At 37.9% G+C, this 16,500-nt stretch overlaps 1 protein-coding gene across 3 annotated transcripts in view; it reads left to right on the top strand.

Annotated features, from left to right (window-relative positions):
• Vcan (versican) overlaps nt 1–16,500 on the top strand; it is a 103,180-nt gene that overhangs the window by 61,651 nt on the left and 25,029 nt on the right. For 2 of the 3 annotated variants that reach the window (XM_040271749.2, XM_040271750.2), the window contains 3 exons: nt 1,863–7,103; nt 10,271–10,384; nt 11,841–11,954. In XM_040271749.2, coding sequence (XP_040127683.2) covers nt 1,863–7,103; nt 10,271–10,384; nt 11,841–11,954 — 5,469 coding nt within the window. The remainder of the gene's footprint in view (nt 1–1,862; nt 7,104–10,270; nt 10,385–11,840; nt 11,955–16,500) is intronic. The other variant, XM_005315662.5, reaches the window with a different exon arrangement.

The following is a 16,500-nucleotide window of genomic DNA, read 5'->3' on the forward strand; positions in this document are numbered from 1 at the left end:
CTTTTTAATTGTATTTTTAAGAAAAGCCGAAGACTTAATCATTTTCTTGAATTTGGTAATTAGATATAGCTGTGATATCTATCCAGAAAGAGCCTGTATTCATTTTATATTTTTATAGTGCACTGGAGTCAGGCATTGATCTCACTTACCTACATTACAGAGATATTTTCTCATTCATTTGAATACCCATATGCCTTAGCTTACATAGTTAAAAGTTGAATGTATAAGGTGGAATGGATGGAAATAAACAAAATGAGCTGTAGTGTGTGAAAAATAAGTAGGAAGAACATATAGATAGGGTAAGAATAATGCAAACCTACACAAATAGCATTTTAATGAGACAATTTAGTGAAGATGTGGTAGGATACAGAGAGAACTTTTCTTTTTTGTTTTTATTTTAATAAAAGAGAAAAGTAAATATAGTATATGTCTTTTATTACATGAAAGTCCTTTGGTCTTTGATTTTTTTAAATTTAAAGAAATTTAATAAGCTTCCATAGAGTTTCCATTGAGAATTCATATAGTATCTACTTATCAATCTTGATGCATAATCTTGATGCACAGCCATATGATTCTGATCTCTCCTGAATAGATTTTTTTTTCTTTTCTGATTTAACAGTAAATGCTAGATATTGAGGCCTCCAAGCATGGAGGGGAACTGCCTCTTTTCTTGCAACAGGAACATACCAGGAAAAAACAGTGTTTTCCCCCCTTGGAGATGGCAAATTGAGGAGGCAGAATAGGTTCCATGATAATCATTCCTTCTGTGTATATCTCAACTTCAGCCTAAGCCTGTGTGGCATGGATTGGGGCTAAACCAAAAACTAATTCTTCAGGAATGTTTCTTCATGCAGGATAGTAAGGCACTGTGTGGTCCTTTATCTTTGTCCTGGCTTGGTGCATCAGAGGCACCTCTGTGTACTGCTGTGTAACCAGACATAGGGTAGCTATAATGGTAGAACCCTCTCCTAGGAGAGTTGAATACCATGATGATGAGAGTGTGGAGCTTTGCTGGTCTACTTCTGGTGGCGGAAAAGCCCATTGACATTAATGGTTGGTACCATGTGGCAATTGACAATCCAGGGAATGTTCTGATGATATGTATTATTTGAAGTATGCTACTTATAATATTTATATGTGACTCCTGAGCTTTCTTCAGAGAGAATACTAATAACAAGAGCTAAATTCACCTAACTCAGGTCACATCCCCTGAAGGATAAAGGTGTACAGGGATGGAAAACTTTTCCTTCCTGGTCCTTCCAGTGAACACTCCTTGCCAAGGCCCTGCCACTCAGGGCTTCCTGAGGTGTGGCTAGGCTCCTGTCCTACTGCCACAGTGGGTAGGGGGTGTCCATTGCTCTTTTATTTTTCTAGAAACAATTTTCTTTCAGACAGATTATGAAGAGGCAGAAGGAATCTTCTCATCTTCTTATTGAATAGACTGTATAAGCATCCCCTGCCATATAGAACAATGATCAATCACTTTTTGTATATGGTCTGGTGAAATGGTCTTAATTTTTAATTTTTTTTTGTAGTTCACACAAAGATAAATTGTTACATTGCAAAATTACCGTGCAAATGTGATTCCTTATTTTGTTTTAAGGACTTTGTTGCCTTTGTTAAACACGTTGAAGAGTTTGTGTAACCTGTTTCTGTAACTTGAGATTTATCTTTCTTATTGTTAATACAAAGCTGCAAATTTGAAGACTGAGAACCTGTAGAAGGATGATTGCACTTAATGTGAGAACATTCGAATCCTTCTTTGTGTCTATGAATGTGATCAGCCTTTGCTATCGATTTCTTCTGTCATGCACTGCCAAAGCTTCTATTTAAGTATTGTGAAAACTCTTTGTTTTTTTCAGGTCGAATGAGTGATTTGAGTGTAATTGGTCATCCAATAGATTCAGAATCTAAAGAAGATGAACCTTGTAGTGAAGAAACAGATCCAGTGCACGAACTAATTGCTGAAATTTTACCTGATTTACCTGAAATATTCGAAATAGAAATATACCACAGTGAAAATGAAGGGGAAAATGAAGACTGTGAAAATGCTACTGATGTAACCACCACACCTTCTGTGCAGTACATTAATGGGAAGCACCTAGTCACCACTGTGCCCAAGGACCCCGAAGCTGCAGAAGCTAGGCGTGGCCAGTTTGAAAGTGTTGCACCTTCTCAAAATTTCTCAGAGAGCTCTGAAAGTGATACCCAACAATTTGAAGTAGCAGAGACAGAATTGTCTACTGTTGTGCAACCTAATGAATCTAAAGAAACCACTGAATTTCTGGAAATTACATGGAAACCTGACACTTACCCTGAAACACCAGAACAATTTTCAAGTGGTGAGCCTGATATGTTCCCCACAGCCGCATCCCATGAAGGAAAAACCACAGAAGGGGCAGAGTTAATTACAGAGAGAGGTCCTAAACTTGAAAATCTGATGCATGAGCATCCTGAACCTGTATCTCCCTTTTCTGAAGAGTCTTCAGGAGAGTCTGCCATTGACCAAGTATCTCAGAAAATGATCTTTTCAAGGGCCACACAGGTAACTTTAGGTGAAGAGGTGGAAAAAAGTACTTCTGTCACATATACTCTCAGGATGGATCCAAGTTCTGCGGCAATAAATGTTTCAGAGAAAGAATCAGTTACCCCAGCAGAAAATCCACGGCCTGATGGCCTTTTCTCTACAATGGAAAGCTGGATAGAAATAACTCCTAGACAAATTGTGGAGCTCTCAGGAAGTTCTGCAATTCCAATCCTGGAAAGCTCTGGGGAAGTGGAAGATTTTAAAGATAACATGTTGAACATGGTAACTGATTTATCAAAAAATACCACAGATACACTCTTTACTTTAAACACTGGCAAGATAATGATCACAGAAAATCTTTTTGATGTTCCTGCGACCACCATTGACTCAGTTTCTGAAGACCCTTCCATAGAAGTCATGCCTACAAAATTCATAAGTGAAACAGAAAATTCCAAGTGGGTTTTCAGTACATCCCTTGAGGGAAAGGAAAGGAAGGAGGAGGAGGAGGGAACAACAGGTACAACGTCTACCTTTGAGGTAGAGTCAGTGACACAGAGAGCAGATCAATTAATTTTACACCCTGAATTAGGAAGTTCAAATGAATCTACATCTACTGATATAGCTACCAGGAAAAGTTTGATATCCTCACCAACACCCACACAATTTTCAGATGAAATGACAAGTTCTACGCTTGTCTTTACAGAGACAAATGTTTTAGTCAATTCGGGGGCACAGCCCTTTGAACACAGCAGTACTAGCCAACCAGGGGACCCAGAAAGGCTGACCACTCTTTCAGGTGGCCCTGTCTCTCTCTCTATTGAGCAGGGCTCTGGAGAAGCTGCTGCTGACCCAGAAACCACGACTGTTTCTTCATTTTCTTTAAATTTAGAACCAGAAATTCAAACCGAAAAGGAAGCTGGCACTTCGTCTCCCCATGTGGAAACAACATTCTCCTCTGAGCCTACAGGACCATTTTTGAGTACTGTAATTGACAGAAAAGTCACTGAAATTATAAGCCAAACATCCAAGGAAAAATTAATTTCAGAGGTACCAGGAGAACCAAATTATAGGGCAGAAATAAGGGTCATTCCTACAGGTTTTCCTTTGGAAGAAGATTTCAGTGGTGACTTAATGGAATACTCAACAGTGTCTCATCCCGTAACAAAAGAAGAAACAGTGATGATGGAAGGCTCTGCGGATGAAGCATTTAGGAATACCCAGATTTTATTACCTACCAAACCTACTTCAGATCACAGCAATCACATGCCTAACTCAGAAGCACCCAGTAGCACCATGGTCAGCATGTCAGCTTTCCCCTGGGAAGAGTTTACAGCTTCTGCTGAGGGTTCAGGTGAGCAACAGGTCACAGTCAGCAGCTCTGTTGACCTAGTGCTTCCCACAGTTGTGGAAAACATTTTGGATACAGAGTCTCCATTTATTAACCCAGGATTCAGAGAAACGGATGCTATTGATGAAGTGGATAAACGATCCACGATTTTGCCAACAGCAGAAGCTGAAAGTACTGCAGATCCAACAGGAAAGGGGGAAGTAAAGGTCAATGGCACAGCTTCAATGGACTTTCTGCAAACGATGGAGCCAGCCAGATTATGGTCCAGGCAAAACACCAACCCTGTGAGTCAAGGGATTGAGAGTGAAGCAGAATCAGAGGAAAAGAGTCAAGAACACAAATCTTTAGAATCCTCCCAAAGCTCTCTTGGACCAGAACAAACGACTTTTGATTCACAAACATTTACCGAAATTGTACTCCAGACTACAGATTATCCTACAAAGAAAACTTACAGTACTGATAAGCAAATTGGCGTTCCCTTGGTTCACATGTCTACTCCAGATCCAGATGTAAAAAGCCTAGAGTCATATACCTCTCTCCCTGAGCCTACTGCAGAGTCACATTTCTTCTTAACTACTGCCTTAGTGACTGAATCCATACCGGCTGAAAATGCAGTCACAAACTTATCAACTAAAGATGAAGAAAGTATAAAGCTCTTTCCCAAAGGTATGAGACCAACAATTCAAGAGTTGGATACTGATCTCTTATCCTCTGGTCTGGGATCAGGAGAAGAAGTTTTGCCTACTTTGCCTACAGTGTCAGTAAAATTTTCTGAAATGGAACAAATTATTAGCACAGTATATCCCCACACTTCTCAAGTGGCAAGTTTAGAAACAAGTATCTTCAGCGATGAAACTAAAGATGATGAGAGAGTGGAAAATGTGGTGAGTGAAGTTGGACCCCTCATTTCCAAAACAGATGATGTCTCCAAAAGTAGTGAAGGGGCACCCAATACAACCTTAACAGAAGTCTCAGGCAACACTGGAGCAGCAGGACCCACCACGGCACCTAGCTCTGTCTCCACAGACATTGAACATCCTCAAAGTCAGACCCTCAAATGGGAAGAAGAAATCCAGACTAGTAGACCACAAACTGTAACACAGCAACTCTCCACTGAGTATTCTTCAACGGCAGAAAATAAAGAAACAGCAAATGCTCCCACTGGTTTTCTGACAAGAACCCCTGGTCTTGAAATGGCCCAAGAATTTGTTACACCAGCACCAAAGCTGTCTGAGTTGTTTGATGAAAATTCTGGAGAAGGATCTGGGGAAGTGGATCTCTCTAATTCAATCCACGCTGCTGGAACTACTGAGGCAACTGGGCCAAGAAGCACCACATATGTTTTTGATAGCTTTCTGGAGAAGCATTCTGAAGTGCCAAGTGCGGAAGCTGTAGCTGCTGATGGATCCCCAGCGGTTTCTGTGGTGCTGCCTCTTCGTTCAGAGCAGAATGAAACCTCCCCTGAGACAAGGAGCACCCCGTCAGGCATGGTGTCCCATGAGGCACCCACAGAAAGTGTCTCGGGTAGTTTCCAAGATCATTTCATAGGATTCGAGGATGCCACCTTAAAACCGACCAGAAGAAAAGCCACCGAAAATATTATCCTTGATCTAGACAAAGAGGATAAGGATTTAATATTGACAATTACTGAGAGCACCATTCTTGAAATTCTTCCTGAACTGACATCAGATAAAAATACTATCATAGATATCGATCACACTAAGCCTCTATATGAAGATATCCTTGGAATGCAAACAGACATAGAACCAGAGGTGCCATCAGAACCACGTGGCAGTAATGAAGAAGGCATCCGGGTTCAAGAGCTGGATGTGGCGGCTGCCAACCGTTCTTTAGCTGAGGAGCCATTTGAGAGCTCTGGTGATACTCCTCTGGCTAGTAATACTCAGGCAACAACATATCACGAATCAATGACTCCTGATACTGGAAACCAATTAGATCACATGGGCTTTAACTTTGCCACTGGGATCCCTATCCCTACCACAGAAACGGAATTAGATATTTTCCTTCCCACAGAAACTTCTCTGCCCATTCCTAGAAGTTCTGCCACAGTTAATCCAGAGATGGAAGAACTGAAAATTGAAGCAAAACCTCTGGATGACATATTTGAATCAAGCACTTTGTCTGATAGTCAAGCTATTGCAGACCAAAGTGAAATGATATCAACATTGGGTCATTTGGACAAGACACAGGAGGAATATGAAGAAAAGAAATATATGAGTCCTTCTTTTCAGCCAGAATTCTCTTCAGGGGCTGAGGAAACATTGATAGATCCCACTCCTCAAGTAAGTATTGGTAATATCCTCCTTACAGCTCAGAGTTTAACAGAAGCCCCTGAGGTGTTGGAGGGGTCCAGCCCCTCTTATTACACTGATACAACATTAGCAGGTTCAGCATTTGCAAAGTTGTCTTCTCAGACATCATCCTCTCCATTCCCTGCCTACTCAGGCAGAGAAACCTATGAACAAACAAAGGTTCCCCAGCCAAGTGCTCTGCCAGGTACAGCTGCTGGCCCATCTCAGAGGTCTACAGAGGATTCTCTCCAGGAAGTTCATGCAGATATTGAAGCAACTGTCAAGGCATCCAGTGATGAATACTTTCAGGTAACCCATCCTCCATCCTCATCTCCCGACCCAGCATTAGAACCTTTGGAGGAAGCAAGTAAATCTAATTTATTGGAAGAAAAGGAAGCTTCTCCCACACAACTAATTGCCGAGGAAGGCACTGAGACTTCCCAAGATTTCCAAAACAAAGCCAATGACCAGTTTTCTGGAGAAATAGTTGAGGTGTTGCCCAGTGTGGGGGAACCTGAGGCTGGAACTATTATTACAGCTGCCAGTGAAATTCAGTTAGAAGGTGCTGCACCATGGCCACATTCTACTTCTGCTTCTGCAACTTCCAGGGTTGAGGCAAGTGTGGTGCCTCAGCCCAGCCCACAGACTTTGGAGAGGCCCACAATTCCTTCTTCTTTGGAAATAAACCCTGAAACACAGTCAGCTTTCCCCGAAAGGGAGGGTCCCACAGTAGCAGTATCAGAAAAGCAACTATCGGTGAGAACTCTTGATTCCAATCAGGCAACAGTAAGCACTGTGGAGTTAAATACTGAGCTTGCAACACCACCATTTTCCCTTCTGGAAACTTCTAATGAAACTGCTTTGCTGATTGGCATTAATGAAGAGTCAGTGGAAGGCACAGCAGTCTTTTTACCAGGTAAGATCACAACATTGACAAATCTGCTTCCAAATCTGGAAACAGTCCCTTGATTCTAAGATGTATATGTATATCATTTCTATTGGGATGTTAAATTAGGGGTGTTTTCTTGCACTGTTCATGTAACAGCAGGCCATGCCACAGTATTGAGCTCATAATGAGATACAATGGAAGTAAGTATAGAGTCTTACTGGGGCTTTACAGATATACTTTGTGCTTTTCTGTGTTTTAAAAACATAGTTGTAACATGGATAAAATGAAATAATGTTATAAAAAAACTCAATGTGTATTTACTCACAACTATTGCTTTTTTATAGGTCCTATAGCTACATACCCTAGTTTTAAAAACAGAAAAAAGATGCCCTATATCTTTTTTAACTATCTCACTGATGTATACTATATGCTAATTATCAAAATCAGTCAAGGCCTTTAACATTTGAGAGTAGTAACTAGCTCTAATAAATATTTCACAGTTTGCTTGATGTCAGTTATAAGTTCATACTTCAATGTAATTTCCCTGATTAAGGTAGTCTACATAATGCTTCTAATAGTGTCGAGCCATAGTGGATATGTATTTAGTATATATTCATGTTCTGCCTGTTAAGAGATTTCTGTTTATTAACTGAATATACCAAAAACATGAATTTAATACTACTTCCTATAGATCACTTTGTTTGATGTTACCAAAAAAGTTTTAAGGCACTTATTATCTCCATTGAAAGAGTAGGTCATGGAGATGGTCAGCAGCTTGCCCAAGGTTGCACAACCACATCGTGGCAGAATAGAATTTGAATTCATCAGCCCCATTCTAAAATCCATGTTCTTTTTATTGTCCTCTGCTTATTTCCATTTTAGTACAAAAGTGAAGAATTGATGTTTAATGATATGTAAACTAGAAATCTTTGAGCATTACTTAGTAGAACTTATTTATTTTCTTTTTAATCTAGGCTGAGAATCTTGAGGAGTCAGCTTTTTCCTAGAATGTTATTATTTAAATAACAATGTCCATCAACCTCATAAGTAACCACACCAGTTAGCTGCTACCTAAACAAAGACCAAAGGCTGTACTTTACAGGCTGTGTTGGTTGAAAATAAATGTTTAATTTTAATGAATATGATATATGTCATAACTATTGCTAGAATTATTCTTCTGATATATATCGGTATTACTTTTTGTGTCACTAATGCTTTATCTTGTGCTTTAGAAAGAGTAAAATAGAAAGTGCAATTTTTCATAAATGTTTTGGAGTCTTTGTCGAATAAAATTGATCAAAGATGGCTGACATTGAATTTTTTGCTGTCCCTGTATATTTAATCTGTAACTGATAATTTAATAATCTGGCCAACTTTTATTTTTTGCAATTTATTTGAAACATCTGGTTGTTAAAATATGGTGTAGAGATAATTGACAATAACTGTATAAATATATGGAGAGTTAAGTTTGATAAATGAGTGAGAAATGTGTATCAGTTATCTAGTCCACAAAACTTACTGAGAATTGAAGTTTGCGCCTTCATTGCAAAACAAATTAGTCACTTCAGTTTAATTCAGTGAACAGTGGCTCACATGGAATTGCTTGGTCTTTCTGTTGAAGATTCAACTTTCAGAGGCTAATATGAACTATTTAGGAAAAAATTAAATTCCTGAAAGACTTTTCTCCTAATGCAAACTTGAAGAAGTTCACAGAAAGACCAACTTTCTCACCAACTCTTTGACTCATGGTCTCAGCATGGTGTTTCATGTTATGGTGGGAGAAGTAGGCCTCTGAATTTGTGAGCTCAATTCAGTCTTACACATAGGTTTTATTTGATTGTACACAAGTGTAAATATGTCACTGGCTGAGGCAATGTCATCAAGGCCGTGTCCTTTCAACTACAGAAAGCACAGATTGCTAGGAAGGCTTGTTTTTGGAACTGTAGGAAAAAGTGTCTTGGAAAAAATAGGGTAATTTTTTAAGAAGTCGACGTGCACATCTGAATTTGCCTAATTTTAATGTGAACTCCAAATAGGAATGTATATCCATCAAGTCATTCTGGTTTTTTTGAGTCTACTTGACACTCAGAAAGTTTGAGTTTGACTTTCTTGTGTGGGAATAACTCTTTTACAGCCAATGTTTCATCAGAAGTTGGACCTCTTTTCATGTGTAATTATTTTAGGGTCTCAGGACTTTTGATTCTCTAAAATATAGTAATATTCCATATACACACTATTTTATTCCAATTATTGTCTGAAACTTTCAATTCTCATTTGGATTTTTGAACATTTAGAGAATTAAGCAGTTCTGAAAGACTATTTTAAAAAAATCAATGTAAACCTTAATTGAAAATAGGCTTCTCCAAGCAATATTGCCACAAAAATATAAGAATCAAATGGTGTAAAAGTTTTGCATTTAGAAAATATATTTTAGATTATTTGTCCTCATAAATTTATGTCCTTGGCCTTTCCATTGATCTCCTAGGAGGGTTGGTTTTAAATATATTTTAACAAGAAAATTGTAATACAAATTGTGGGTTTTATTTTAGGTGAGGTTTTTGTATTGGGGTTTGTTTTTGTACAGTAGAGTTTAATCCATGTGTTGCTTTTCTTCAAGTATAGTTTAAAGGAGTACATTTGGAACGTGTTTTTGGAAAAAGCATATTAATGTAGCAGAAGAGACTTCAGTGCACACTTTCGAAGAAAAACAGTTTCTGAGCATTAAGTGGTAAAAGGCAATAATAATTCAAATGATGGTAACAAGCAGTCTGCTAAAAAGAATGCATGTTCCATGTATCCAGCCATTTCACATGAACTAACCCCGTTCAAAAGAATACATGTTCCATCCACTGTGCACATATGTGTAATCATTTTTGACTAAAATCAATTACCATTATCATGCCAACTAAATCTGCAGTAGACCTTATTAGTTGCCAGATAAAGTATAAAAACTCTGTTGAAAAATAATAATTGAATCCTATAAATGAATAGATACAATTTGCCACATTTTGTTATAATGCCAAGAAACACTCCAGAGTAAAGTTAATGTTAATTTTTCTATGTAGTGTTTTTAAACTGCTATGGTAAAGCTTATATTATGGTAGCAATAAGTGGCATTTTATGCTATAATATGTTGAAACCTTAGATATGAGCCTAATTGTTTTTTTTTTTTCTTATTTTCCTGAACATGGCAGGAACTGACCGGTGCAAAACTAACCCATGCCTTAATGGAGGCACCTGCTATCCTACCGAAACTGCTTATGTATGCACCTGTGTGCCAGGATACAGTGGAGACCAGTGTGAACTTGGTAAGGCCTCTTCTTGGCCCAGGCACTGTAGTTCTCTTCCAGAAGCTATATAGTGGGAGAATTTGTATTGTTGGATCCATCAGAGATTTTAGGGAGACCCATGTGTAGATGAACTCTATATGAAATGAAATTAAAATCTCAGAGTAATTAATTGGGATATGGGAATGGGGACAGGGGTTGACTGAATTCTGTTGCTACAATTAAGACTAAGTAACTCCTACTGAGGTCGGTTATTCTTTTTTGTGATTTTTTAAAATGGACTTTATAAATGTAAAGATGCATATATATTGAAATTTTCATCTAACCTTTAGTTTTGCATTTAAATACATAACTAATTTAATAAAAAATGTTTTTAGAAAGCTCTACTTATAATTTAGGTTTTGGGATAACTTCCTTAATTCTTAATTAAATTTTTAATGTGATTGCAAAATGCTATGGGAATACAGTCATTACTTTCATTGGGGTAATCACAGAGTTCTATGTAGTAAGGTTGCATTTGCCAGAGATATTTGAAGGTGGGGAGGATTTGATAGATGGTTCAGGGAGAGATGGACCATACAGACCACAAGGAGCCATTTGAGTGGCTTCAAGTATTCAGGTATGCCAATTAAGGGTGGGGGAGGGGGCGGGTATGTTGTGAGAGAATAACAAGCAGGAGGGGTCTAGAAGATCCTGATCTCTGAGAATGTCCTGAATTCAAAGACCAAATAGTCTTGATTCATATTCTAGTTGAGTGGCTTTGAAACACTGTCAGGCATCAAATCACCCAGAGGGCTTTGTAAAACACAAATTGCTTTTCCTATCTCACAGCATCTGGTTCAGGAGGTCTGAAGTAGGACCTGAACATGCCTTTCTAATACTCTCAGGCAATGCTGATGCTGCTGATTCAGGGACCATACTTTGAGAATTGCTGCCTTGGGTGACTAGGATCCATGGAAAGTGTGAGAACAAAAGAATAAAATTATCGTGACTATGTACAAAAAGGATGAGAGTCTGTAGAATGAAGCATCTAAATAGGAGGAAAGGGTCCAGAGGCAGCTAGGTATCTTGCATATTTCACATGTGAAGTAATCAGAGCATAAGCTAGGATTGGAGGTGGGAAGTTTAGGGGGGCTTTTAAAATCAATTTTAGGGTTTAAGGGATTCACCTAATAGCAATGAAGACAATAACCCTATCTTTGAAATTTTCTTAGGATAACCAATTCAGAAAATATAAAGTTGTTCAGTTAAGTTTGAATTTTAGATTAAAAAGGTATTTTGTTTTGTTTTTTGTTTTTTAGTCAAGTTTGCCCCTTAAATCTGTGTGGGACATACTTTTGCTAAAATATTATGTTTTTATGTAACTTGAAATTCAAATGTAATTGGCTATCCTTTATCTATCTGGCAATCTCACACTAAACAGATTTATTTCACCCTTTTTGAAAGTATTTTTGTGGGCTTTCAAATTTTATTTCAGATTTTGATGAATGTCACTCTAATCCCTGTCGGAATGGAGCCACATGTGTTGACGGTTTCAATACATTTAGATGCCTCTGTCTTCCAAGCTACGTTGGTGCACTTTGTGAACAAGGTAAGAGCTATAACAGCATTTGTAAGATGAATGTTAATTGATGATTTTCAAAATTTTGGCTTGACTGTATGTTTTTTTCCATGGAGCAAATTCACAGGTTACCCAAGTGTGTTAGGTTTCCTCAAGTGTGAATAGCTCAGCCATAGTGCTGACTTCATTATGATTGATTTGTTGATAGAATGGAGTTGCAGACAGACTCACCAAGCTGAATTCAAGGACATCTAGTCACAAAAGGAGTATCATTATGTATATTCTTCCTAGGGACAAACTAGACATTGACCTTAATGTGGCTTGTGTACCAAGGAGTGCTGGATTCAGTGTTGCCTTAATTTTTCTCCTAAGCACTTGAGACTCATGAACTTATTTTTCATGGTCAATCATATCTGGAGAACGAATTGATAAAGTTGTTAGAATGCATTGGCCTTAACTTGGCACATTCTATGTAAAAGATGCGAGTCTGCTCACCAGGAAATTTTCCTACTAAAGAAGCATCTGCTTTTTTTTTTTCTGAATGAAATAAAGGCCTAAAATCTCATGATCCCTGTAATTTCCATTTTAAGGCCAACCTAAGAGTATATTTTAGGTGGTTGATGGTAACATTTCTTAGCCCATCAATCAGAAACAGATTGCACGCTCAGCACACTCAGCTTTGGAATGTCGGTTTCCTCTTCTTAAAGTCATACAGTGGTTTGGCTTTGATAAAAGTGTGCAGTGCCAAACTTCCATTCCAACAGACAAAATGAAAAAGTATTAGACACTTAGACACATTGGTCTGGCCACACATTCTGCTTTGCAGAGTTAATTCAGACGTCACTATAATTAAAGCAAAGCTAAAATGCTGCACGTACTGAATTACTGTTACAAGGGGCTGGGCAATGGCTAAGTTTAGTGGGGGGTTTCTTTTCTTATTGCATATGGTGAGTATGTTTCATAATTTTAAACATGAAATTAGACTAAGCTAGATTCTCTTAAAGTAAAAAAAAAAAAAGCACAAAAGGGTGAGACCCTTGGAGTGGTCAAATGTGTTAAAATGATCCTGGCTTCCCCTAATTTCAAGTACAGGAGAAATTTACAAATGGATTTGTTCAAAAAGTGTTTATTAAGTATCTACTCTTTTCCATACACTGGCCTGGCCACTGGAGATGGAGCTCTAAAAAACAATAGCAGGATTTTTAAAAAGAAGGTCCCTGACTTTGGTGACTAACTTTCAGCAGAGAAAGAAAAAAGCTACTACTTGTTTTATAATTTTATAGTTTACTAATTGCTTCCAGGTACATTATTTCATTTGACTGACCCAACATTTCTATGCATTAAGTGTGTTAGAAACTGAAGATCAGAGAGAAGAGTTGTACCCAAGATTACATACATAGCTCATTTATAGAATAGGAAAAACAAACCCAGGTTAACTTTAAAGCCTGAGTTTTTCTCAATACTTCTAAAGCAGTTCTAAGAGATAAATATCTTATTTGTGTAGCTGATGGATTGAGTGGCAATAGATTCTTAGAAGGGATTTGGGGACCAGTTTCCTCCCCCACTTTTTTTTTATAAAGAAATTGAAAAAAAAAAGTTTTAAGTTGTTTCTTCATTTCTGGGACCACCTAACTCTCAGGCATATTCTATTTTATCTTCAATCAAGTTTAACTTTTATTCACTCTACTTGCTGAGAAACATCTACCCCCGTCTGCTTACCCAGTGCAGCTGTGCTCCTGTGATTTATTGCCAGGACACTGAAGGACTTGTTGCTCTTCTTTTCAGGTTGCCTAAGAACAAATGTTTTCTTCATTAACAGCAGCATTGTTGTCTAAACAGTTTTCCATCCAAAGTTCCACGATGACTGTGTCATTATTTCTTCAGCTGACCTTTTCTCTGTGTTAGTAACTTAAGTCTCAGTAACTCTGAAGTAGGGGACATATTTTGGTGGAATCATAACAGACAGAAAATTGAGAAGTGCTCTGGGACTGTTAGAGAAACAGCTCTGCATGCATAGATTGCCCCAGTCCAGCCATGATGCAGTTTACCAGGAAGGAGGGTCAGAGTGTTCCTAACTCCTTAACAGCCCTTTATCAGAGGTGTTGAAAACATTACCTGTACAGCATAAAAAATATTTTTAGGGGAGAAGATTGAGAGTGATACTTTCAGCTTCTGTGGTCAGGAACAGGAGTTTCACAACTGTAAATCTGGAATTGTAACCTATATGTGAGAGTGGTTTTAAAGCATGTCTTTTCTTGAAGCCAAATGATTTTTTAAAAAAACGATATCATTACAAAATGTTGCCTTTTAGTAAATGAAATGTGATTCACATTATTCAGGTAAAGGTGGAAAAACAGGTAGACTAATCCTGATATTTTCTGTCAGAATACAATTCTGAAAGATGCCTCTTGATATACAGTCTTTCATTACATATTTGTTGAATTCATGAATGATAAAAATTAAGTTGGTCTGTGTGGGTACTAGGCTTTTAAAAAATATAAAAAGCCATTCTGTTAAGTTATATTGTTTGTGTGTGTATATACACACACACACATACACACACATTCATTAGAAAGCTATGGTTTAGACAGTAGAGATAAATTCTTTCACCTTGATTTTGACAGAAACTCATCTCCGTATTTTTTAGAATTGTTTTCTCATAAGAATATACCTTGGGAAGGCCATTTGTCTTAGTTTTTATGGTGCTATAGCAGATAATACTGGGTACTTTATAAAGAAAAGATGTTACAACAAATCCCATTATTATGTACAACTATAATGCACCAGTAAAAATGTGGGAAAAAAAGGAAGAAACACCTGTGTATTTAGTTCCCAGTTTGGGGAGCTGAATGTCCAAGATAGAGTGACCCCCATCTGTTTAGTTTCTAGTGAGAGCTTCTTGCTACATCACAACATGATGGAGAAGCAGAAAGGCAACTGGCCTCAGGTAGAAGGAAGAGATAACATGGTGAGACAGGAAGAAAGAGATGTTGGAGGGGCAAGGCTTATTCCTTTCATAACAACATACTCTAGTGAAAACTAATCTGCTCCTACTGGACTCAACTCATTCTATGAGATAGTGTGAATCCACCAGGAGGGTACAGCCCCCAGGACCTAATTACCTTCCTCCAGGCCTCATCTCCTACATGTTCTACCACCTCTTCATGCTGCCTCACTGGAGACTAAACTTTCAGCACACGAACCTAGAGAAACAAACCATAGCAGCATTGTGTAACAATGACGTGGTCATGCATCTAAATTTTAGGGTCATTTTTTTTTTTTTTTTGTAAAAGAGAAAAAATGCTTAATGACAATCTATTTTAATAGTAAAAGACAAAAAGAAAAAAAAGAAAACTGAAATCACTCAGGTGAACAGAGAAGAAAGAGTGCAGAGATTTCTTTTTTCTCATGTATTGTTCGAGAAGTGATGACCCTCTAGAATTTTAAACTGTGTGTCTTAAAATAAGTGAAAACTTCCCAGGTTCAGGAAAGCTAAGCTATTACAATATCACAGTAATGACTTTGGTAGTGAGAATATCCTAAAATGTTTTTCAACACTCCTCCTCTATAAAAGAACCCTGCCCCTGTGTGAAGATCTGCTTCCTCCCCTCCCCACCTCACATCTGAATTCTTCCAAATGAATTTCCCCAAAATAAAACTACAATCCAAGTGACCAAAATCTGCTTTATTGTGTGGTGCTGAGTACTGCTTTTACACCAAACCATCTGACTGTGACCTTAGGTCTTTCCTGTGAGATTTGGTGATCTCAAAACAACACTTTAATAAACTCAAAACTTCCAGTACACATTATTCAAAACAATTAGTCAGCAAGTTGTAACTAAACAACGGGCCTGATAGACTAAACTAACATGAAGACTGCCCTCCAAGATAAGCCGCATCTGTTGCATGAACATGGTCTGAATCAATGAAGCCAGGAAAAAAATTAAAACTCTTAGAAAGGATACTTCCCCATGACCATGGGAAGAGGAGTAAATTGAGTGAGAATTGGAAGATGGCTTGAGTTTTTATATGGCCCAATTCCACCATATGAAACATCATTCATTTAATCTAGTAGGCTTCTGTTTCCTTCATGGATTATTGGAATTAGGGAAGAAGGTATGCTTATAAAATAACCCAGGAGATTTTGTTAGCTTTTACATGTAACTGCTTCAGTATATTTGTGAGATATATTTTGTAAAAGTCAAAATCGTTTCTGTTGATATTTATTTAGTATGAAGAGTATGTGCACAGTTCTACTAGCATGAGTGCATAGTTCTACCAGCAAACCTACTCTTTTGAGAATATACATCAAAATTGGCAAAATAGAGAGGAAAGCTGAAGCTTCCTCATGGTGTAAACTTCAGATGTGTTTGAAAAATATTTTCATCACACCATATTATCAGTTGCAGCAGGCTATTTATTTGAAAAAGAGAGAACACACATGTGTGCATACATATATGACATGGTGGGAAGGGAGTACTAAGTACTAAGTTAAAGAACTCAGGTATTTCATTTCTAATAAAAGTCTGATGCATTTGCTCTGGGAGTTCCCTGGTTTCCTGCTCTTTGGTGGAAG

The sequence above is a fragment of the Ictidomys tridecemlineatus genome, chromosome 1 (assembly GCF_052094955.1).
Source record: "Ictidomys tridecemlineatus isolate mIctTri1 chromosome 1, mIctTri1.hap1, whole genome shotgun sequence".
NCBI classification, from domain to species: Eukaryota; Metazoa; Chordata; class Mammalia; order Rodentia; family Sciuridae; genus Ictidomys; species Ictidomys tridecemlineatus.